Source organism: Actinia tenebrosa, unplaced genomic scaffold (assembly GCF_029948245.1).
Source record: "Actinia tenebrosa isolate PJP-AT-01 unplaced genomic scaffold, QUT_ActTen_1.0 PGA_scaffold13__45_contigs__length_12533684, whole genome shotgun sequence".
NCBI lineage: Eukaryota > Metazoa > Cnidaria > Anthozoa > Actiniaria > Actiniidae > Actinia > Actinia tenebrosa.
This window is the reverse complement of record NW_028292573.1, coordinates 5,722,404-5,746,064: the sequence shown is the minus strand read 5'-3', so window position 1 is coordinate 5,746,064 and position 23,661 is coordinate 5,722,404. Positions and strand designations below refer to the sequence as shown.

General features: G+C 36.5%; 4 protein-coding genes and 2 non-coding genes across 6 annotated transcripts; 3 read left to right on the top strand and 3 right to left on the bottom strand.

The window, feature by feature from the left end:
- Positions 1-104: 104 nt before the first annotated feature.
- Trnal-uaa (transfer RNA leucine (anticodon UAA)) lies at positions 105-187 on the top strand. The gene has a single exon. It is a non-coding gene; the product is annotated as a tRNA-Leu (tRNA).
- A 433-nt stretch (positions 188-620) lies between these two features.
- LOC116286518 (U11 spliceosomal RNA) lies at positions 621-747 on the bottom strand. Its single transcript, XR_004195967.1, has one exon. It is a non-coding gene; the product is annotated as a U11 spliceosomal RNA (small nuclear RNA).
- Positions 748-3,001: 2,254 nt separating this feature from the next.
- Positions 3,002-5,860, bottom strand: LOC116286509 (uncharacterized). The gene has a single exon (XM_031693041.1). It carries the CDS (start codon positions 5,541-5,543, stop codon positions 3,609-3,611), a length of 1,935 nt encoding a protein of 644 aa, XP_031548901.1. The 5' UTR covers positions 5,544-5,860; the 3' UTR covers positions 3,002-3,608.
- A 3,573-nt stretch (positions 5,861-9,433) lies between these two features.
- On the top strand, positions 9,434-11,292 carry LOC148911670 (general transcription factor IIH subunit 5-like). Its single transcript, XM_089028989.1, has 2 exons — positions 9,434-9,574; positions 10,695-11,292. Exons 1-2 carry the CDS (start codon positions 9,540-9,542, stop codon positions 10,876-10,878), a joined length of 219 nt encoding a protein of 72 aa, XP_088885115.1. The 5' UTR covers positions 9,434-9,539; the 3' UTR covers positions 10,879-11,292.
- Positions 11,293-11,765: 473 nt separating this feature from the next.
- Positions 11,766-17,492, top strand: LOC116286483 (mitochondrial import inner membrane translocase subunit Tim23). Its single transcript, XM_031693005.2, has 7 exons — positions 11,766-12,068; positions 12,903-12,964; positions 13,599-13,692; positions 14,114-14,195; positions 15,337-15,395; positions 15,563-15,673; positions 15,829-17,492. The coding sequence occupies exons 1-7, from the start codon at positions 11,996-11,998 to the stop codon at positions 15,951-15,953; spliced, it is 606 nt and encodes a 201-aa protein (XP_031548865.1). The 5' UTR covers positions 11,766-11,995; the 3' UTR covers positions 15,954-17,492.
- Positions 17,493-17,843: 351 nt separating this feature from the next.
- On the bottom strand, positions 17,844-23,537 carry LOC116286464 (uncharacterized). Its single transcript, XM_031692984.2, has 9 exons — positions 22,557-23,537; positions 21,910-21,991; positions 21,353-21,446; positions 20,427-20,509; positions 19,922-20,082; positions 19,328-19,379; positions 18,980-19,041; positions 18,700-18,800; positions 17,844-18,433 (listed from the first exon to the last, which is right to left on the bottom strand). The coding sequence occupies exons 1-9, from the start codon at positions 23,342-23,344 to the stop codon at positions 18,075-18,077; spliced, it is 1,782 nt and encodes a 593-aa protein (XP_031548844.1). The 5' UTR covers positions 23,345-23,537; the 3' UTR covers positions 17,844-18,074.
- Between the last annotated feature and the right edge of the window lie 124 nt (positions 23,538-23,661).

Sequence of the window (23,661 nt, the reverse complement as noted above, 5' to 3'; positions counted from 1 at the left end):
TTACAGAAAAGTATGAATCGGTAAGAAAAATTTGAATATGCTGCCCTTCTGAACATATGCCTGAGAAATATGTAAGCTTTTTGGCAAAACAACTAGTACCGTAAACCAGGATGGCCGAGTGGTTAAGGCGTTGGACTTAAGTTCCAATGTACGAATGTACGCGTGGGTTCGAACCCCACTCCTGGTATAATTTTTATATTCTTTTTTAACGCTTTTTTCGTTCATTTTTATTTCTTATTTTTATCTTCATTTTTATTCCTTATTTTTAACTTCATTTTTATTCCTTATTTTTAAAATACGTTTTGGCAATTTTTCATAAATAAAAGGTTACTTGTGTGTTCGAGAATTTTGCTCGACAAAGAAAATCGCTTTTAAAAATCTTAGTCCTTTACCCTTTAAAATGTCTATGATAGTTTTATTGAGCGACTAAAAGCCTCTTTTTTGTCTTATTGCCATCCTGGTATATATCCAAGAAATTGTTATATATTTTTTAAATAGTATGTTATATCTGGAAAGCAAAGCTTCGCTGAACCCAGATATTCTTACTGTCATCGAAGTATTTGTCTAGGAGAATCTTATCATTTATTTGTGTCCAAATGTTTTGTATTTCTTATTAAGAAATGGGCGCCAGCGATATATGACGCTAGCTGCCTCTATATCCAAATATTATGCCTCCGAAATCTCTTGATGGCGATTCCGCATGGGTCCACAGGGAACACATGTGCGATGAATGCAAAGGCCCTTTTGTCTCATATGTGCACGAAGTGACGGGTCATTGACAGTCGAGTCATTTAACATGTGGGATGCGGATTTTGAGAAATTGAAGAAATTGGATTTACTGATTTTCACTTTCAATACTTACTCAGTTAAAGGAATGTTCAAGCTAAAGTTTGGAATTTTTGAAGGTAAAATAAATTTGATCGTACTCGAAACTAGAGAAAAACGTTTACGCATGCGTGCACTTTAGCACGTTTCCTAAGAATTTTGAAGAGTTTGAGTGAGAAAATAAATGTTTGTTTTCTCCAAGTATACAAAAAAGTTTAAGAGTATACTTTTGTCAGACCAAAATACTATATTAATTCGTGAAGTCCAATTTATCAGGCATGTTTGAAAGTCAAATTTACTTATGTTTTGACTAATTTGCATACGGATTCAAGAGTTTGAGTGAGAAGTATACAAAAAAGTTCAAGAGTATACTTTTGTCAGACCAAGATACTATATTAATTTGTGAAGTCCAATTTATCAGGTATGTTTGAAAGTCAAAATTTACTTATGTTTTGACTAATTTGCATACGGATTCAGAGCATGCGCAGACGTTTTTCACTCGTGTCATCGTACTCACGTTCATTCCGAAAAAGATGATACGCATGCGCACATTTTCAATAACACAGGAAGCCCACAAAGTGGGTTTTAAATATTTTTTGACTTGGAAAACGAAAAAAAAATTCATCGATATCCTGAAATCTGAAGTCAGCTCTGAGCTGATCTAAATCAGGGCACGGCTTCCTCCGGAGAAAAACATACCCTCGGTGACATAACGATCTACTGACATTAGATGTCAACCAGGAATCGACGACCCGCCCGAGACCCCGGCCCAGAGGGTGAGTGGTGATACATATGCCGCAATGCTGCTCTTGATTCCCAAATTAATTCTTCTCAATATCTAAAAAATTTAATCGTGGTCTTTTCACTATTTTGACTATCGTCAAAAATGGATAAACATAGCGTGCAATATCAAATACATTTGAAGCCATGCAAGTGTCTTGAAAAACCTCTTACGTTTAATTTGTGACATATACTTTAAAAATTGATATTGTCCTTCCTTTTCCGATCAGTTTGGACAGATTATAACTAAATGGCATTATTTCTTTTTTGTAAGTGCAATCTATAGTCAATAAAAGTGCCCAAATATATATTGAAAACTGCCTCGGGCAAGAGGAAGACGATTGGAAGGTCAATTCAACTTTGCTAAATTTTTAGTTTTAATTTTTAATTATCCGATGATTTGTCAAAAAAATGTCGAACCGCCGAAGAAGAAACATTGTTGTTGTTGCTTTTGCCGTTGCTGTTGTCGTTATTACAGTTGTAGTGGTTTGATGTTGATGTTATGGTTGCAGTTGTGGTGTTGGTTGTCCTGCTGAGCTGTTGCTGATCTAAAGAGGTTAACTTTTTATAACAAAATTCCAGCGGATTTTTATTGAACCTTATACTGTATAATTTTTTTAGTCAAATCTTTGGGGGGAAAACACATCTGAGAGCTGGCTCAACTTTTAGAGGCCAATATAAGTATTAGTGTTTGGCTATGCTTCCGATAAAAGGTCATACTGATAAAGTTATATTTCTGTTCAATATTTGCAATGCGAACTACAGGAATCAACACTGTGGTTATTATTTTGGAGTTCATAGTAAAGCGTAAAAGCGGCGTAAAACATAAATATCATTTTTGAGTTTCCATCCGAGTCCTGACCATAATGTGAAGTGCATGACATTTTTGAGAAAACGCTAAGAAATTAGAAATAAATTAAAATTAAATTAAATTCGAAAAAATGTTACGAGCTCCTATTTATATTGTCTATATATATTCTTTCTTCCTTGATTGCTTTCTTTTATTTTTCCTTTCTTTCTTTTTCTTTCTTTCTTTCTTTCTTTCTTTCTTTCTTTCTTTCTTTCTTTCTTTCTTTCTTTCTTTCTTTCTTTCTTTCTGTCTGTCTGTCTTTCCTTCTTTCTTTCTTCCTTCCGATTCCTCAGTTTTTTCTCTATCTATATCTTTCTTTCTCTTTAGATATTCTCTCCCTCTTTCTATTTCTTTTGTCATTCTCGTCTAGTCTAAAAGTGACCCTTGCCTTGTTTACATCACTTCAAATTACTTTACCATTGTAGTTCCAGTGGTTCATGACAGGCGACGACATGTTTCCTGGCCTGGCCTCAAGTCTTAATCATAAAGCAGGTTTTTCGCTAGCCAGGCAAATAAGTGAATAAAATAACAACATAAACAACTAGCTATTACTTCACGTGGGTCGTTTTTAATAGTTTTGCATGTGGCTAATTAATAAACCTGATTGAACGCGCCAAGACCTATGGGGCTAGCTATAGAAGAAGATCTTTATTAGTTTTATAAATATCTGATTGGGAAGTTAGCATATGGCCGTTAATATGTAGCTATACGATTATCCCTAAACTAAACTAAATCCCACAAATAACCAGTGAAATACGATACACGGATCTGCCCGACTAAAACCAGTCCGGAAGCCTCGCAGTCCCTCCGGATCCGTTCCTTTTATCGTTATTTTTCCCGGATATCTCCTTTCCTGACTTTAAATTAAAGAACTCTTAATGAATTCATTCCTTTTACTTTATTTAATTTAAAAAAATCGCATATTTCTGTAGTTTGGGTAACGTATATATAAAACTACTCTTTTGAACGATCGTCAACACCCACACTGAAACTCATGATAATGGGTAACTGTTTTTGTTTCTTGGACTGGCGCTGGCTTCGTAGAGTAGATCTGAATTAAAACATGAAGCAATACGAACATTAATTGTTCAGGATTTGAATTTCTGAATTGTGTTTTTTAATTATGTTATGATGCGATATCCAGTTTCATTCCCTACGCAACTTCGCCATCAATATTTATGTCATCCAGACAAAGGCTCATACGCTTCCAGTAGTTTTGAATTTCATTTAGTTCGCTCGGTGACACTTGCAGTGGATCTTTGCTTGCCTTTTTCAGCCTTTCTTTAAGGAAAGCGTTTTTACCTCCTCTATAACCAATTGTCTTAGATTTTCGATAGCTTGGTTTGTGTTTTTGAACTGGTTCATGTCGAATGGGGAAATTCTCAGTCGAGCTTTCGTCTTTTGCACTTGTCAAAGATCTATCACTTAGTGTGCTGTTCGCCGAGCTTGGAATTGCAGTTGAAGAGGAGTTTTCTCGACTATGTACAATTAAAGTTTTTGAAGGACTACGATTAACATTCGTATTGTTGTTATTTTGAAAGTTTTGGAACTCTCTTTTTTCGTTTTTGTTAGGTATTTTAGGCAACATTTTTCTTTCTTTCCCATGTACCCCGTTCACTTTTCTCATCGCTCTCCTCCTCGCTTCACATTTAGTGAGTTCATTTGGTCCTGCACGAGGTCTTTTTTCTGTTTTATTCGCTCCATCCTGCCGATTAATGATTTTATTTTTCTCTTCCAGCGTGGTAAACGAAAGGCTTTTGATTTCGGTTTGTTCGTGACCTCTTGGTCGAAAGTTAACGGGCACATTCTCTCCATTTCGTCCAGTAACCTTTACCTCTTTTGTCTTAATATCATCACACGATAAATCGGTATTTTCATTACAAAAATCAACTGTCTTTCGTTGTTCTTTCTTGTGATACCCAAGAGGCGGAAGGTATCCTACTAGCTCCACTCTAGGCTCTTTAAAAGCTTTCTCTTTTCCGAGAACCGGAGAAGGCTTGTCGGAACTCAACCCGCCCGATTCATTAGCCTCTGCGACAGCTGCTATGGCACTCAGACGATTCCTTGCTTCCGAAGTCATGACTTTAGAGACGGAGGGTTTACTAATACTTGTGCTGAAAAAGTCTGTTGTTTTTCCACAACAAATAAAGTTGATAACCGAAGCTTTTAGTTTTCTATTCAGTACGACATATATAAGTATATTGTATATAACGCACGACTTAGCAATAAGGACCGTTACGTGAGAAGCTAACGGCATAGCATTGCCAGTAAATGCCTTAATAAGTGAGACAATCACATAAGGCATCCAAACAATAACGCAAAAAAATATCACCACGACTATCATTTTTGCAGTCTGTACATGTGTCCTCTTTAGTAACGGATATCTTTTACGTACTGATCCTGGAGTAGAGGGCTTTAAAGTCTTGGAGATAGTTTTTTGTGTGCTTAGTCGTACGGCGGAAAAAATCCTCGAATAGCAGAAGACCATGACTATGAGCGGGACCAAGAATAAGAAGAACGACGCGACCACGGAGTATCCAATAGAAGGCGGTTGCTGGTCGCCATAGTGAATATAACAACCGCTAAAAAAGTGTTCTTCTACGATAAACGAGCTCCATCCAGTCAAGGGTGGAAAGGTGAAAAGCAAGACATAAATATAAATAATTATGAGCATAACAATGGCTCTAGTTCTCGTAATCCTCCAGGCTTTAGCTTGGACTGGTTTGGTGATGTAAAAAAACCGGTCAACTGAAATAGCTGCTAGAGTGCTTACGGTGATGCTGATAAAAAAGTAATGTAGAAACCCATAGCAAAGGCAGCCAGGTTTTCCAAACATCCATTGGTTATTGTGACTTGAAGCTATCGAAAAACTGCTGTCCAAGACTGAAATAATGAGGTCACAGAGAGCCAAGTTTATAATAAACACATTTGTAGCGGTGCGAAGTTTGGCATACTTAAAAAAGACGAGAATTACGAGAGAATTCCCAATGATTCCCAACGTCCCCACCATGATAAGATAGACTAGGGCAACTTGTCTTGCCGCTTCGTAGGGATCGGATGAGTTTGTTGATGCGTTTGTAGTGGTCATGGCATCAATTTGAAGGTTTCACTTCTTGACTCCGAAAGCTCACTAGCGGTATTTAGATATCAAGTAAGCTACATATCTTCATCGATCCATTATGAGATTATACCACGAACTTGATCCGTTTACAAGTCTTCAGCAAACACGACACTGTGTGTCAAGAAAAGTCTTCATTTGGTCTTTTAAGCAGTGTTTGGCTTTCTAGTTTAATGTGCCAATCCGGTGTAAACCAATCAACTCAACAGTTATGATAATAATTAGCATAGGAATAATTTAACGGGCAAATGATTTTCGCTTATACGAGACATCTCTCTCAAAACACAGTTGGGATTTTTGGAATGTCATTTATATATTACCTTTCAACCCATGAACCAACCAACTCTCGGGGGCGTGAGGACAAGTCGAAAAACTAGCTGTCAATAGTAAACAACGACGTCTGAAAATACAAGTAAAGTGTTTGCACATCACTTAGGATTCCATTGTTTTCGAATGTAATCGTTTTAATTTGAAGTTTCAAGTGACTTTGAATATTTGAATATTTGAAGTCAGTCTTTGGAATATTTTAATGACAGTTTAGAAACAAGATAATAGACAAAACAGCACAACTGTTTCCTATTGTCAACAAGCTACAGGGAGTCTTACTAGCATTTCATGATATATATTGCGTACTAAGGCAGTATAAGGCTTGGTTTTTCTTATTTTATGTTCTTAATTGTAACCAAACTACATCTAATCAGGGCTGTGCATCCTACAGCAGTCAATATCCTTTTGAAATATTTTAATTTGATGGGGTGCTTTGTTTTCTTTAGTGTCTTTGTTGAAAGTTTAAAAACTTCCTTTTTCTTGTTTTTAGTTCGTCGGGTATTTAAATTTCTCGCCAGATGGGAATCGGGTCAACACTTTTAATAAACAGCCCTGCTCATTTTAATTAAAAAAAAAAAAAAAAAAAAAAAAAAAAAAAAAGAAAAGAAAATAATAAAAAAAACGAAGCGAAAATGAGGCGAAAATTGCGGGCTGTCGGCCATGCAACACGCTGCATTCATTGTAAATATTTCTCATTCAAATATGTCCAAAAGCTAAGGAATTCTGAGCTTACTAAATTTATAGTGAACTGCCGAGTGAATTTATAGTGATACAGATTGACACAGGAAAGAAGAATAATTGCTATGGCTGGAAAGAGTGAGCATGAAAACTAGTGTGAAGCTTGAAGCCAAGGTGACTGAGTTCAAAAATCACAAAGAAGATATAAAAATCAAATTTGGTCTTCGGCGATTCTCCTTTCGCCCAATCAATGGCTTTCTTTTAAAAAATCACACATTTCAAAAACCATATCTTCGCAAGTTTTGAACTATTATAAATTCCTTCAAATTTCACAGTTTACTGACTTTAACATGCTCTTTCCAACTATATATGATTATTTTTCTGTTTCGGTTCTTCACAAATATCTGAGATAAAAGGTCACCCCAAGTGAAAATAAAGATACAAGTTTCTGATAAAATTTTATCCCTTTTCGTCACATCGTTGGTCTTGCAAATCAAAATTTTATTTTGCAATGTAGTACTGATTCATAAACAGTGTTAGGAAGAAAAAGAAACAAGAAAACCTATTGAGTTTCAAGGCCTTTTCATGGCAAATTCAAAAGACACAAAAAGAAGACTCGGCGCTATAGTTTGTTGATTCCGTTGTGTAGCGGGAAAAGCTCCTTTAATTCCGGCGTTGTCTCATTATCCTCATGGAATAATGTACATTCGCACTCACCAAGTCAAGTTTCTTGTTTTTAATTAGGCCACGAACTGAAAAAACGAACTTCATTATACAAGTGCTATTCTCTCCCTAAATGAAACCGTCCGAAAACCATTAAGTCGGGCAATTTAATGTATTTTAATCTCCGGTTTATTTGTATTAAGAGAAAATTCTTTTCGTATTCAAGCGGTGAGCGCCAAAAACTATTTCCTTGAAGAAAAGCTGTTGTACAAGGCTAAAATCTTGTTATTCAGAAAGTTTAACTTGTTTGGAAGTGGAGATGACCACCAATGAAGTGGAATCAAAGTGTTAACCCAAAGCAAAAATTTGAATCGAAAATGAGGATTAGGCCTTCATTTGCTTACTTCCCATATATTTTCCGCTATAAAAAGCCTGATATCACTGATTACAAATGATTACACAGTTATTTGTCTTCTTCTTCTTCTTCTTTTTTTTTTTTTTTTTTTTCAAGTTATGAAGACGAGTTTTTTATTTAAACTGGAGAATAATCGATTATCAATTACCCTGGTCCCAGAGGCTCGACGATTTTTCTTCCGGACACGTATATTTTGAGAGCGAGCTGCGACGAGGTCTCGCTGCTTCGCAACTCGCTCGCCGCTTCGCGGCTAAAAATATACGTTGCCGGGAGAAAAATCGTCGAGCCTCTGGGACCAGGGTAATTATCAATTCTTATCAGAAAAAATTTTCATAGCAATGCATGATAATACTTATTCAGTGCTCTGGTATCGTGGCCCGTCAAGTTCCTTACATTGGAAAAAATTGCCCATACATTTTGAATGTTTACTCTTTTCGGTCTCTTTCCTCTTTTTTCAAAGGCAAAAAGGTTGTGTTTAAAACTAAACTTATATAGTACAAGTAAACCTTGACTGCGTGACAGAATCTTCTGTTCTTTCGCTAACTACCGTAGTTAGCGTGTTTTCGAGTCTACGAGTCCTAAGAAACTATAAGAGGCGAATGTATAGCGGCCAACAGATAGCGTGAGCTTACAAAATCAGCAATAATACGGTTCTAAATTTTAACAAATTCCTATGAATTATATACCAAAATGTTCAGGAAAGTGCGGGGTTTTCAAATTCACTTCTGTTCAGGTTCTGTTTTATTTCAAGGAGAGACGATTTTCTAGCTTGACCTCGGTTATGTCACGCATTTTCTCTTGTAAAATACATCCAATAGCGTAAATTTAACTCTAAAAGTACATGTGTTTCTTTTTCAATAGAATCCGGCAATCTAAACCATATAATACAGTCCGCGAATAGTTGAATTAACTTAATCCACTTCGGTTTTTTGCCTAGATAGTCATTATTTCGAGCGGATCCATCACATGAGGGGGCGTGAGCTTGAAATCGTAGCTGACCAAATGTTAACAAATTTTTTCTCAGTGATGTTTGGATGCGCACGCACCCTGGATAAAATGGTCTATTGTGGTTAAATATTTCGGGTTCTTTTTAGTTGTCAGTTAAATTTTATGACATTTGTACGATCGGCTGTCAAACTCTTCATTGCGCGTAGGAATGATATACGCAAGCCTATTTTCCCGTTGTTTCTCCTCCATAAAATACCTTTGTCGTTAATATATCTTGCTCTTTAATTCGTTCCCATAGGAATTATTGCCAAGAAAATTAAGGAAATACGGCTAGACAAAGCTCCTCAAACACTTCCTCTTCCTTGATTAAACGACACTAAGCGGTTTTTGTTCTCACGGTTTTCGAGTTTCGCTGATAACTTTGAAGACATCACATTTTTCCCTTTGTAAAACAGTAACGGCAAACATGAGCAGGTTTTCATCGTTTTCCTGTATTTCACTAGCTTTTGCAAGTCTTCTCTCCAAGACTTGTATTTTTTAATTTATCATTACCCATGCACTTAGAGATTTTTGCGATTTTTTCCGTGCTCATGATTTTGTTTGCCAACCATGAACGTTCATAATTTTAAATTATTTCACGCTTGCCGTAAATAGAGAGACTATAAGCATCACGTCTTTACTTATCGCTGTAAACATTAAACTTGAACACGTTTTTATAATCACTTTTTGTATAGATTTGCCAATGACTTCGATTTGTCTTTTTTTTTCTTGTCGTCCTTTTGATTTTGCAGGAATGTTTTTTTTCTGGGCTTCCTGTGGTATCCCAGAAGCCATACTACTTGTAAGAAACAAGATGGCGGGTGGGTGCTGACTAGATTTTGTAAAAAATCTTATTTTCTCTACCAATTATTTCTTGTTAATGGTATCAAATTGACATGGTTAACGTGCTAAAGGGTGTTCTGATTGAATGGTAGGTGAATATTGTTTAACTAGTCTTGGCAAGCTGATATATTTAAGAGTAAAATGGTTTGAACCCTCCTGGTGAGTGTAGTCTTGAAATATTAACTAAGATATGTCAACCTGGAAGTGTCCCTTCCTCCCAAAAAATGAGCAGTCATATGTCAATATGAACACCAGAAACGAAAAAAGCACCTCGATATTAATAAGTCTGTGAAGTTTAAGCTAATAATGTTGGGTATAGATAAAATGACGTAAATATAAAATTGAATATTGCTGGTTGGAACCAAGCTCTTGAAAAATTATGGCCTAGTGTCATAGTACTGGAATAATTAAATGAAACATTTAAGCTTAAAAATACTACGAGATCAGTTTCATTCGTCAATCAATGGCACTGGATATATCATTTTCTTTTGTCAGCCCAGAGGTCGTTTTATGACCTCCATGACATAATTCCAGGTCCAAGTGCTCACAAAAACTGCTAAAGCGAAAAATTTTGTCAATCATCTAACCTCTACCACCTGAGATTGTCAGCAAAAAATTTTGACAACAAATTAAAAAGAAAAAGTAAAAAAGTCACAAAGAAAAAGTAAGAAAAAACTTTGTAGAAATGCTTTCCAGTTTGGACCCAGAAGTCACTTTTCCATATGATTGATGCCCAGGGGGTACTCTTGCCCGTCTAGGGTAGGGATGTGCCGCTGAGCCCTCTGAACCCTGAACCTGTTCCAGAGTAAAATCTGTGAAATTCATACCCTGTCCCAGAGCAAGATCGCTGAAAATCATACCCTGTTCGGGTATTGCAAAAATGGATACCCTGTTCCAGAGAGGAGAGATTGTGATTTCATATACCCTGTCCCAGAGTGAGTGAGATTTTATATACCCTGTTCCAGAGTAGAATTGCTAAAAACCATACCCTGTTTAGCGGCAGGTACAAATAGCGAATATAGGGGAGTATCCCACCCCCAGGGATTGATGTCAACACTAACTGTGGTTTTCAATATTTCACAAACTCTGACACTCAAGCAAAAATGGCAATTTGCTGTTTGTGTGTCCTTAGGAGTAACAGTTGTGAAAGGCAAGTGCTTTACTGCTACCTTGGTAATGTTTCTTATCTTTTCCTTCTTTTACATCAGTGACCCTGCTGTCAAGCAATTTCTACTTCACATGGATGACAAAAACATCTTGGGACAAAAATTTATCTTGGAAGATTTGGATGAAACTCATTTATTTGTGTCGGCAGACATTGTGCCCATCTTGAAGGAGAAAGTATGGGAATTGATGGATAGTAACTCATTCAACATTACCCAGCAGAGCTAAGAAGATGGAAACATAATAGAATTGTGCCAATTTTGAAAAACAAAGAATAGGAATTGGTGAATAACTGGGTTTCTCAGTTTTATTCTCTTAGCAAAACCTAACAAGCTAAATTCAATTTCAATCTATGAGTTAGCTGTATCCTGAATTTAATTAACCCAGAGGATGTTTCAGGTATCAATGAATTTAAAGGATTTTCAAAAACATCTTTTTGAAGGATTCTTAGAAAAATCTACTTATTTTAAACACTGAGATATTGCTTCCTTCCAAAGTGACAAGCAGATTATGAAATAATAAGACACATGCAGCTCCAGCTAGCCACTTAAGCTAAGATGATCAACAGGAAGACAATATTGGTTCTTTATTTCAACAGTTTTTTCCATTCATTGTCAAATAAAACCTACCTGTTTGTATCAATATATAGTCATTCATCATGTCTGTAAAAAAAGATGTTTTGAAATTATCATATAGTGATTCATTCACACCTTATCATATTGCATAACTATGTCAGAGCTGGGAAACACTGCTATGAAATATTGGCAGCATATGGGAAACATATACTAGTATTAGTTTTTAGAGGGGAGGATTGCTGGAATGGAATTTACATGTTACATCATGTTTTTTTAACCTTCTCAAATATGTCATGATATAAATATGTAATTTTTAATAAATGAGCAGGAGTGTTTTATTGGGTCTAAAACCACTCGACTACGCCTCGTGTTTTATACTCGATGGAACACCCCTGTTCGTTTATTAAACATTACATATATAAACACAATTGGGGAAAAAAGGAAGTTAGACAAAATTTAATAAAATTTAATTTATACCCCTCTTTAGCTTGGGAATAATGTCTTTGGATTTCATACCAAAATACAGAATCTACATTAAGTACAGTAAGTCAAGGCACATCTTTCTCACATGAATTTTGTGGTAAAAACTGGCTGCGGGAACCCTGTGTCCTATTAATTGTCCTCAGTTCCTCCTCACTATTATTGCGTAATGTCGCAGCGCAGACTCACAAGTCGTTTTTCCGGCCCGTTTTTCCACGAGGGTAGGTGGTAGCGTTTTCCACGAAAAATTCTGAATTCGAAAACCAATTTACTCACTTTTTACCCCCAAAATGGATTTAAGAGAAAAAGAAAATAACTACCAAGATAACTACGCTAGTAATTTACCAAGTATGAATTTTTCGGGTGAGTAGAACTAATAAAAAAAATCAATGAAATTGCTCTTGTCTTTGGATTGATTTGACGTCATATGAGATTTTGGACGACGTTTTTGGTCGACTTTCTCTCGTTTTTATCGCAATAATTTAATAACAAACCGTTACTTTACTAAGTTTACTTCATATGTAGTCACTATTGTTATTCTCTTCGTCTTATTTCATGTTATTTTGATATAAAACTGTATCGTGCAATAACTTGTTTCCTGACATAATATAAGCTTAATTTTGTACGTGTAGCTTTGCAGTTTTTCCAGTTTTCCCTCATGACCCTACGGCTCAGTTATTTTCTTTTTGAAATGTTTGATAAAGGGTCTGTACGTGTGATTATTTCCATTTAACTGTACCTTATCAAAGGCTTTAGATATGATTCCACATGGATGGGAATTTGATACAAAGATCTCAATCCAGACAGGTCATATTCACGTGTCTTCTCATGTGCAACCAGTAAACTAAGAAATGATAATTTATGGCATCACACATGGTATGAAATTATGCACAGAGTAAAGAAATGTTTTGACTCTGACATTTCTAAAATGGCAAATAGACCCCTTACATATGACGACAAAGCAGCTCAATATGCATTGGATGACAAAACAAAAGAATTTCAACTTCAGTTTGTCCCTTCCTGGCCCACTTGGGATTAACATTGACAGGTGTATCTACGTAGAATGCCTGTGAATTAGCTTTGCAAGGGTCTATCACATGGCAAGTCTGTACGAAAATTTTTTTCACAGTCATTAAACTTTTTTTTCTTTTGCTTTGATATTATTTATACTCCAACAACATATTACTTATCTTATAGGGGGTGCAGGACCTTCATCAATGTCACCTTACCTTAACATTGACCCATCCTATCTAAACCAGGTAAGGACCTATAGAATCATCGATTCTAGAATTCCAGGAATTGCAACTTATACTGCAGTTACACTCTACCAGACAAAATTTTAACAGGTCAAAAAAAGAGCTGTACATAGTAACCGTTTACACAGAACCGTCTCTTTGATTACATACAAAATATGCTCTGCTTACACTAAATCATTCCCAAATTTGCATGGCTAGGCGTATGAATTTTCAGTCCTGTGTAAACGGAACCACTATTGTGAAATATTTTGCAAAAGAATTTACTTAAGGAGTTAAAAACAATTTGAGTTGCTGGAGTTTTGAGTGTAGTTGGCGCCTAGACATGGAATTTCAGACAAAGCTGCCATAAGTCCAATCAAACATGAGAGATACTGGTCATGTGTAACATGAATTAGCTGTAACTTTAAAACATGTTCAGGGCCCGGTTGTATGAAGGGTGGATAGCACTATCAATGAATAAATCCTTATCCAGTTGATAAGACAATGCTGTTATCCAATAGATTTATCCAGTGGATAAGACTTATCTGTCGGATAGCGCTATACCCCCTTCGTACAACCAATCCAAGTGTCTTGTGTGAAAGGGGCAATAATAATCAGATTATGCGAATTTGAACCAGTGTCTGTTTGCTTACGACAGGGTGGTGCAGAGTTTGTCTTTCCTACTGACAGCAAGAAGAGAAGGGGATGGGGAGAAAGGATGTTTTCTGGTATAGGAACATCATATATGTTAGGTGAGTACTTTGCATTTAGTAATTTATAAATAAGAGTTAAGATGTCCCCATTCTATGGCTTACAGCTTTCTCCAGTTACTGTAGGCCCTGTACAAATCATAAGCACAAACACTGAAGATATGGTCATCACAAGTGTCTTCAGCCCGTCTTTTACTTCCACCTTATACAGGATTATAGTCAAGACATTCTCATATACTCGCTTACTTTTATGCACAGGTTATGTCTGCAAAACTGACACATTTTGACCCAAATCTGGCTGGTTTTATCAAACAAAACATACTGTAAAATCTCATTTGAAAGCAAAAAAAGCCTTTGCATAGGAGTATTAAAACATGTATAATATATTCATACTTATGCACCTGGTGCTGTAACCATTATCATTAAATATTTCTCTTCTAATTTTTTCATCTATTTATTCCAGGTCTTGCCACAGGAGGTAGTTATGGTCTTTATGAAGGTTTAAGAAACCCTGATGGAAAAACACTAAAACTCCGAGTAAATAGGTACTTGTTAGTTCCCAAGTTTAACTCTAATAACTCTTTAAAGAGAGCACTGATGATGAGAGAAAGAGATTAAAAGTCTTTTTCTCAATAGAGGCTTTGCACCTTTAAGTGACGGAAGCCATGTTAGATGCCAGGAACAATACAATCTTTTTATATGAGAAAGAATTCTATACCAAAGAGCAAAGAGATGTTATTGTTCTGCCATCCAACCACAGGCAGTCCAAAATGTATTGTGGTATGGGCATGTGATGGTGCAAAACCTCTATTCTTTAAATAGCCACAGGTAATGTTTAATAAACGAGCAGGAGTGTTTTATCGGGTATAAAACACGAGGCGCAGCCGAGTGGTTTTAGACCCGATAAAACACGATCTGCGAGTTTATTAAACGGCTTAGAAAACTCCAGATGTATGTTCTCATATTGTACCGAATTCTTTACGAAATGAACCAAGTTTAATAGAGAAAATCCAAGTCAAAGTTTATGCAAATGAAGACGAATCTATATCAGATATAAAACCTCCTTCATGGTCATGATTTCTATTGTTTCCTTCATGAATTATTAATGAGTTTTTAAAGTAATATATACAGTATGAGTGGCCATGTTATATCAGATATACAACCACGAGGCGTAGGCGAGTGATTGTATATCTGATACAACACGGACACGAATACTGTATATGACTTATCAAACGTCTAGGTTAGTTTGTTTGTGTTTCACTAAAATTTTCAAAATTAAAGTGAATTTGGCCAAGAAATTGCGAGTTTATTAAACGGCTTAGAAAACTCCAGATGTATGTTCTCATATTGTACCGAATTCTTTACGAATTGAACCAAGTTGGATAGAGAAAATCCAAGTTAAAGTTTATGCAAATGAAGACGAATCTATATCAGATATAAAACCTCCTTCATGGTCATGATTTCTATTGTGTTTCCTTCATGAATTATTAATGAGTTTTCTAAGGACATTTAAAGTAGAGACACCAAAAGGGCTAGAATAATGATGATGAAAACACTGGACTTCATGCCACTGTTGGAGAAAAGATTAACCATTCAATCCACCCTAGTTCTTTTACTACTAGATGTTATTGATTTATTATAAATAACATTCAAGCTAACCATCAATATGCAACTTATTTTGTCTAGTGTTCTTAATGGCTGCACAAGAAGAGGCCCTTTTCTAGCAAACAGTCTGGGTATACTTGGTGAGTCAGGACTCTGCGAATATTGCCTTACCACTTTTATATGTTAATTATTGTGATGTTAAGGTGTAGAAGAATTTTGACTTTATGTTGATAATTAATAGCAGTGAAAACATTGATAATATGCAATGAATTTATTGTGTTAATAGATGAATAATGTTTGCTTGCAGCTCTGATGTACTGTAGTCTAGACAGTCTTATTGGTAAAGTAAGAGGTGAAGAAGATCAGCTCAACTCTATCGCTGCTGCTACTTGTGCAGGAATGATCTTCAAATCTACTGGTAAGACTGTCATATATGATGAAGCCTTAAGGTCCTCACAAAGGAGCCCAACATTTAGCCAACATTTGTTGATTCATTTCCAATATTCAATTTCTAAGCAAAGTACTCTTTGTTTTCTTTCCAAAGACTGAATTTTGTTTTTGTTTTGATTGTAGCTGGCGTAAGACCAATAGCTATCGCTGGTGCTATTGGTGGTTCATTAGCTGCGGCTTATCACTTTGGAGAAAAGCTTCTAGAGGGACGAGGACAGACAATGTCGACTGCACCCAATTGGGCATAAAAACATGCATTAACACACAAGAAAATGAGGAAAAATGAGAAAAGAAAATGAAAGAAAAATGAGAAGGGGATTCAATCATGATGTGATGAGGAAAATCAGTGAAATAGTGAAGTGAAATGGTTTTACTTGACACAAAAAGCTCTTGGGATGAGAATTACATCTGGAGAGGAAACAACCATTGATGAAATGCCGTGCAGAAGAATATGAGCACTGAAAATGTGCTGAGGAAAAATGGAAAATGAAATGAATTGGGAAGATCACAAGAGAGAGGTTAAGTCAAGTCATGAAGTTGACCAAAACAGAGAGTCTTCGTTGGATCTATCAGAAACTGAGAGCAAACAAAAAACCTTTTTACAAATAACTCAAACAAAATAGCAACACATTCGTGGTGTATGAACATTATGTCGCATATCTGTTCTTTAAATTTAATTGTTGAAATGCTGTGGTTGGCACATTGAACACTTTCTAAAAATCTTGGATGCAAAACTAACTGGAAAATATGAAAGAAATGGCACAAATTCTATTAAGAAAAAGTGAAAATAATTTCTTTTGTGTTTTACTGTTTGAATAAATTTTTATTTTTTTTTACATAAACTCATAACTATGAGCTGCAGCCCGAGATTTGGTTTTTGACTACTGTCATTCAAAAAGCATTCAACAACTTTTGACTGGCAGCAATGAAAAGCCATGTTCTAACAAGCAAGATGTAGCTGAGTTTGTGTAATATTGAAAATTACAGTTGAGGGGGTACTCAATTATGACCATTGTAGCCGAGATGTATAAATGTATTAAATGTCATAAACATGTGTGTTGCATCATTCACATTGATCTTAGTTTGTGTTATCATTTAAAACATTTATTAAGGATTATTTCAGTTGCACAGTTAATAACGGAGTAAAATATTTAACGGAGCTTAATATGCCAAGGGCATTAGCCATTCTGAGCTTGAGGAGAAAAAATCAAGTTGGCATTGCAGAGCACTGTGGGGCCTGTTTTAAGGACATTTCCAAGGTGGTGTCTATTTGTCGACCCTAAAATGGCTTCATAATACACTGCAGTGCCAATTCAACCCAGTTTTCCCTCAATTTTTTAATGCCCAATTTAGATATCAGATAGAGTGCAAACAATATCACCGTGAAACTTTAGTAATACTAAATAGCACAATTTCATGCAAATTCCATTGTTTTCTATTGTTTAATTAGCACTGTTTTGTACTATTTAGTAATTAGTGTTTCACGGATTAACTGTTTGCACTCTAAGAGACAATGAACTACAACTAGATTAAGGTCAACAGGAACGTTAAAGTTGTATTAATTTTTTATACTCTGTTTATTTTATTGATACTACATTGAGCCACATTATGGCTTGTTTGTCCTTGCTAGCAGAGTATCCCTTGTTAGCGATTCTTGTCAGAGAAAATTTCTCCGAGGGAGACTAAGAATCACCAATGAGGAAGACTATGCTAGCGGGGAAGGTCTGTTTGTAAAAAGAATTTTAAACCATGTTGAACAGTAAAGTTACATCAATCTAAACTTTAAAGATTTTAGTTTTATTTTCTAATACAGCGATCTTACTTGGCCAGTGAAAATATAGTAACCAGAGATTGCTATTTCCCCCTGGGGTACTCTTGCTCGTTTAGGGTAGGGATGTGCTGCTGAGCCCTCTGGACCCTGACCCTGTTCCAGAGTAAAAAAGCTGAAATTCATACCCTGTTCCAGAGCAAGATTGCTGAAAACCATATCCTGTTCTGGTATTGTGAAAATAGATACCCTGTTTTAAAGAGGAGAGAGCGTGATTTCATATACCCTGTTCCAGAGAGAGAGTGATTTTATATACCCTGTTCCAGAGTAGAATTGCTGAAAACCATACCCTGTTTGTATAGCAAATAAAGGGGATCCCCCCCCCCCCCCTCGCATTAATTCCATTGTTTTCTTTTGCTTTACTTTGACTGTTAATCACTTATCATACAACTTTGTTTCATGGGACAAGTAAAATCCCTCTAATACTACTATTTAGAACTTGTACTTTTTCACGGGTTAATGGTCCTAAGGTTTGATGAGAGGGTAACAAAAATATCAAGAAATACAGGATTTCTGAAAAAAAGGTTTTATGACAACACTCCTACTTTGAAGTGGGTGGTTGGTTTTGAAATGGTGGAAATGCAGGGGGTGGTGCTTCGTAAGAGGGTCTTCCAGGGTTCCATTGGGGTGGAGGTACTTGGTACATATCAGGAGGAAGAGGCAGGGGAGGTGGACAACTGAAGGGTGCATGAAGATAAGATGGTGGTGGCCTCATACCATGGGTAAATGAGCCTGGAAAGAAAGGAGGAGGATGTGGCATAAAATGAGGTGGTAGCCCTCCAAAGGATGGAGGGGGGCCTCTGTGGGGTGGGTGTGGCAGTCTAGGAGGAGGCTGGTGTTGTTGGTCATTATTTGGATATGGCTTTCCTCTCCCTCTGCCTTGCCAATTTCTTGTAGATTCTGAAAAGAATAATAATTTTAGTTAGTACTTTTATTATCATTTTACTCACATTTCAACAACCTTAGGGCTGATGAAAGTCGGGGCATGGCTAACTCACAAATTGAATCCAGGAACAGCCTCTGGGCTGATCTAAGTCAGGGCACAGCTAACTCACAAATTGAATCCAGGCACGGCCTCTGGGCTGATCTGAGTTAGAGCATCTGCATGGCTAAATCACAGATTGAATAGGAATTTAGCGTGGTTTTGCTAAAAAAGGAAAACATACCTTTATGTTGTGGTGGCTTCTTTGGAGATGGAAAAGTATTTTCTCTGGAATCTATGTTTTTAGTGTCTGTCTGTCCTTTGAATTGAGGTTTGTTTGATCTCCTGAAGGAAACAACCAGAAATGTATAAGAAAAGAATTATTAATAAAAGCAAGTGGTTTGAATCCAGGTGTTGAAGTTTGTTGTGAAGTAAAATTGTCTGGGTGAGTGTAGTCTTGAGAAAGACCACCACCAATAAGAGTCTTTGTCAAGATTTGAAGGCCATTCACTTGATTTACTAACCTTTCTTGTTTTTTGGCTGCCTTTGCTTTTGCTTCTTCCTCGTCATCTGAGTACTCAATGAGCTGGTAATTAAATAATACACGTCATGTTACAGCCAAAAAATTGTATTTTTCATAGACCAGTAGGAAGTGATTTGACATCACTTACAAAAACAATTACAACCATCAATCCCTGGCATGTAAGGGACTCTTCTGTGAGGTTTGCTCAACTTCCACTAAATTCATTATTTACAACACACGACACAACTCACATGTTGATTTTTACAGATATCAGATGATAATGCCATGCATTCAATAATCATATAAAACCTACAGACTCCTTGTACGAAGGCAAGTTATATCTACCAACCTCCTGAGGTGGTTCTTGGTCATACTTCCATGATGCATCAGATCCCTTCAGCCTATACAAACAATAATATCAAATACCTGTAAATGCCGGTTTAGACGGTACTAATTTTCACCTACAACTATCGTATACAACACATTCGCCCCATCCTACAACTCGAGTCGTAGTGCATAAATCAAGCCTTCAACTTGCCTACGACAGACATGAGCATGTTGTATACGATAGTTGTAGGCGAAAATCTTACCGTCTAAACCGGCCTTAATACAGAGCACAGATAGACTGAGGGGGTTAAGGGTGCACCATCAACACTTTATACATGAGTCCCTGGCTCGAAAAAATTGGGCACCACCAATGCATCTCTATCTATATTCATGTTCAGGGTTCAAAATAGCGGGCTGTTCAAATGTAAGTCATGATCACGGCTATTAGCTCAGTCCATATCTCATTTCTGGTTCAATGTGACTGGTCAAAATGACCGGCAAGACAAAGATTTGACCGCACAAGTACCAGTTCTGGCCGGACATTATCCAATGACTGCCTTTATTTTAAGCCCTGATGTATAAGATAATCTAAGGTGTTAGAGACAGAATTGTTTACCTTTGCAGCTGTGAGATGAACACAAGCTTGGTAAAGTCAAGATCCTCAGGGACAAAGAACACCATCATTCCCTGCTTCACATCCATCTTTGTGATATCTTCTGGAGTATTGAAGCGGACTGAGTAAAATGGATTCCTTACTGGGCCAAATGTCTCGAACACCTATTAAATCATCAACAATAAGATAAGCTACCATTTTCTCTACGGACATCCAGGACTTCAAAATCTCTACTTTAAAAGACAACTTGATAGAGGCCCTGTTAGAGGCGAATTCTGACAAAGCAGCATAGCCTGGAAATGGTGACACAAGTGCCATGAACTATAGCGAACAACAGACTTTTCTGACAAATTACCCACAGCAAGGGGTAAATTCCAGCAGCGACACAAGTAAATTCTGAAATTGTGACATAGGCAGCTGTGAAATTCAGACGAATGACATGGGTATTACTCCACCCACCCCCCTTCCCCCACCAAACTCCTGTAATAGGGCCTCTAATGCAACCTACCTTGCCAAGACATTTTCTGTTCTCCAGGAATAATAAAGTATCGACATCCAGTGCAGGGGTGTCAGGTAAGGATTTCACCACAACTAAACACAACAAAGATATTATTTTTTGTTGCTACAGAATATGTATTTTGCAGCTTCACACAATATCTATGATAAATATACCCACCCTACTCCCCTCCCCCTATAAATGTGTGACTGGAATGGATGCAATCACTGTTTCAGATGGTGAGAGGAATCAGGAATCTTTGAGTTTCATTCATTGATGGTAAAAAAAGAAATAATCCTCAAGGATTTATTTTGATATATCACTGGATACTTCTGCCTAAACTGCCGGCTATTTTCGACTTAATAGTACACATAATTAATAAAAAAGGGGACTAAAATTCCATTCATTACCAAATAAAGATATATGATAACATCAGTGGATTCAGCATTCTTCAAAAACGTCTTTATTTTTGTTTGTTTCAATGCAACAAAACCTGCCACTTGCACATCTTTCGAAACGAGTAGTTGCCATCTTGATTTTAGAGCGCAAAGGCCTCCGGGTATATTAAATATAACGGGCTTCCTGTGGTAGCTAAGACCAGCAGTGTTCCAAACAAACAAAATGGCGATTAAGCATGATTATTTAAAACAGTGAAGTAGATCTATTTCCAAGGAGTGCAAAGGTCTGACATTTTTTTGAGCCTCCTAACAATACTCGCATCTCGACTTCGCCTTTGCTCAGTCTTAGCCTCAATTGTGTACAAATGTGTTCTTTTCTTTTATTAGGGTCCATTGTATAGTAAGGGATGTACATACTAAGGAACAATAGCTGAATATTATAACAAACAACGAGACTAAGGCTGAGCAAAGAGAACTCGAAACTGGAGTATACCAGATTTTTAGAAATCCTTAAATTATATAAATAAATATATATCTCACCCATAGACTCTACAACACTCATCACTGAACCAATGTGGACTAAGTTCACATCATTGGAAAGCATTAGGTTGACTTCAGGCTCTGGAGGAAGATCCTAGGACAAAAGGTCTCTTTGATAAATATGCAGAACTTAAAACAATATTGCAACAGCCAGACTTGTCTTAGCTTTGTCATTCTTCACTTCAACTTGGCATTACTGGTCAAAATGACTGCCAAGGCAAAGATTTGGCCAGACAAGTTCAAATTCTGTCCAGACATTGTCTGAAGACCAGCTGTTATTCAAAGCCCTGTTAGTGTCATGAGTTATTTAAATAACTAGTTAAAGGATTATCCATTTTTTATAGAGGGGAGAGTGCCAACGGAATCTACAGTGACTGTCAAAGAAAAATCAACGACCTTCCTTCCTTTCTTTCAAAGGAACAAATATCATGACCCTCCTATCCTGGGTTCTTTCAGCTTTCCTGGCAGGACCTTTGGATTGAATAAATATACTGATAAACTGGTTTTTAAGGTACTCCCTGGTCCTACTGTACTATAAGTTGGCTATAAACACTTACTTTGAAAAGAAGTTCATCTTTGGTTTTAGGTGGGTCAATGCTGATCTTATCCTCTTCATTTTCCATTTTTTCTATTCTATTTCTGGAAGGATTTTTGAATAATAGTGATAATATATTAGAATATTAAGCTTAGAATATAGTTTTCCCATTTCAGAACATGTGTCACTTGAACCCTTGAGTATTTGTCTTTTCTTACTTGTAATATTTGAGACAATATAATAATATAAAATAATTTATATCTCTGACCAAGGACTAGTATCTTGGCTGCTTGTGCCATCCACACTTGACATCCAGGCTGGTAAGTGACCTCTATATATTCCCATGGGAATGAATTGTAGGTTGGAATGGGAAAACTAGCTGAGTGGAATGAATGGGAATGAATTCTGGGTTGGAATGGGAAAACAAGCTGAGTGGAATGAATGGGAATGAATTCTGGGTTGGAATGGGAAAACAAGCTGAGTGGAATGAATGGGAATGAATTGTAGGTTGGAATGGGAAAACTAGCTGAGTGGAATGAATGGGAATGAATTCTGGGTTGGAATGGGAAAACAAGCTGAGTGGAATGAATGGGAATGAATTCTGGGTTGGAATGGGAAAACAAATTGGGTGGGTGTGTGATAGGAAGTGGATGACACAATTGTACTTACTTTTGTATAGTAAAACTATCTTCGCTGCTTGTGCTGTCCGAGTCTGATGATTCTGTATCAGATGATTCGTCATCACTAGATTCATTAGAATCATCATCATCATCGTCATCATCATAATCCACAAGTCTTGGTTTATCTTTTCTGTTGTTATTCACTTCAATTCCTTGGCCAACTGCTTCAAGTTCTGCTTCGACTAAACTCATAATGTATAAGCTATCCTTTGCTGCATCTAATATCGGCACATCAGTCATTACATCATCCTCTATTACCTCCGAATAACTTCTTTTTTCACCATGCTTATTTTGATTACCATCAATGCATTCCATAGAAATGCTTGATTGTTCACATTGTTTATCTACATTTTCATTAACCTTTACGAGGATTTCTTCAACAATTCCAAGTACATCAGACAACACTCCTGTATCACTTCTTTCTGTAGTTCCAACCATCTCATTTTCATTGCTTTTTTCAGTGTCACTATTTTTCAAAGAGCTTTCAAGTATTCCAATGTCTTTACTTTTCAATTTTTCTTTTTCATAAGCAACAATTGCATCAACTTTAGACACTAATTCAACAACTGTTTGTTCCACATCAGGTAAAGGAGCTTTCTCTGGGAGTATGTCTTTATCAACATCTTCTTTCAAAGTAGCACAATCTGCAAGCTCTTCATTAGATATAACTGTCTCCTGTCCATTAGTACTAGATAAAGCTTCTTCTTTTGAATTATTCCTTTGATCAGGACTAGAATTTTCTTCTCGTTGACAATCAACGTTGTACAATGAAGACATTTTCACTCGAACTACTTATTACTTTGAACAATTTTGCCTCATATTTGATAAGTTCAATTTCAAACGACCTCAGAAAGGCTTAGGAATCAAACTAAGTCTTTAAAATAACCTTGCAGCGTAGAATTCCTTGTCTAAAAAGGGAATTTTTTAGCAATCATTATCCAAGAAAATTCTTCAATATTTGTGCAAAACACAAGAAGTCAACACGTGCAAGAAATATCCACAGGGAGCCCAAACATGTAATTTTAAAAGTTCATGTTAAAAAGTTAAGCAAAAATGTCGTACAAGTGTAGCTAGAAAACCACTCAAAAAGGGAT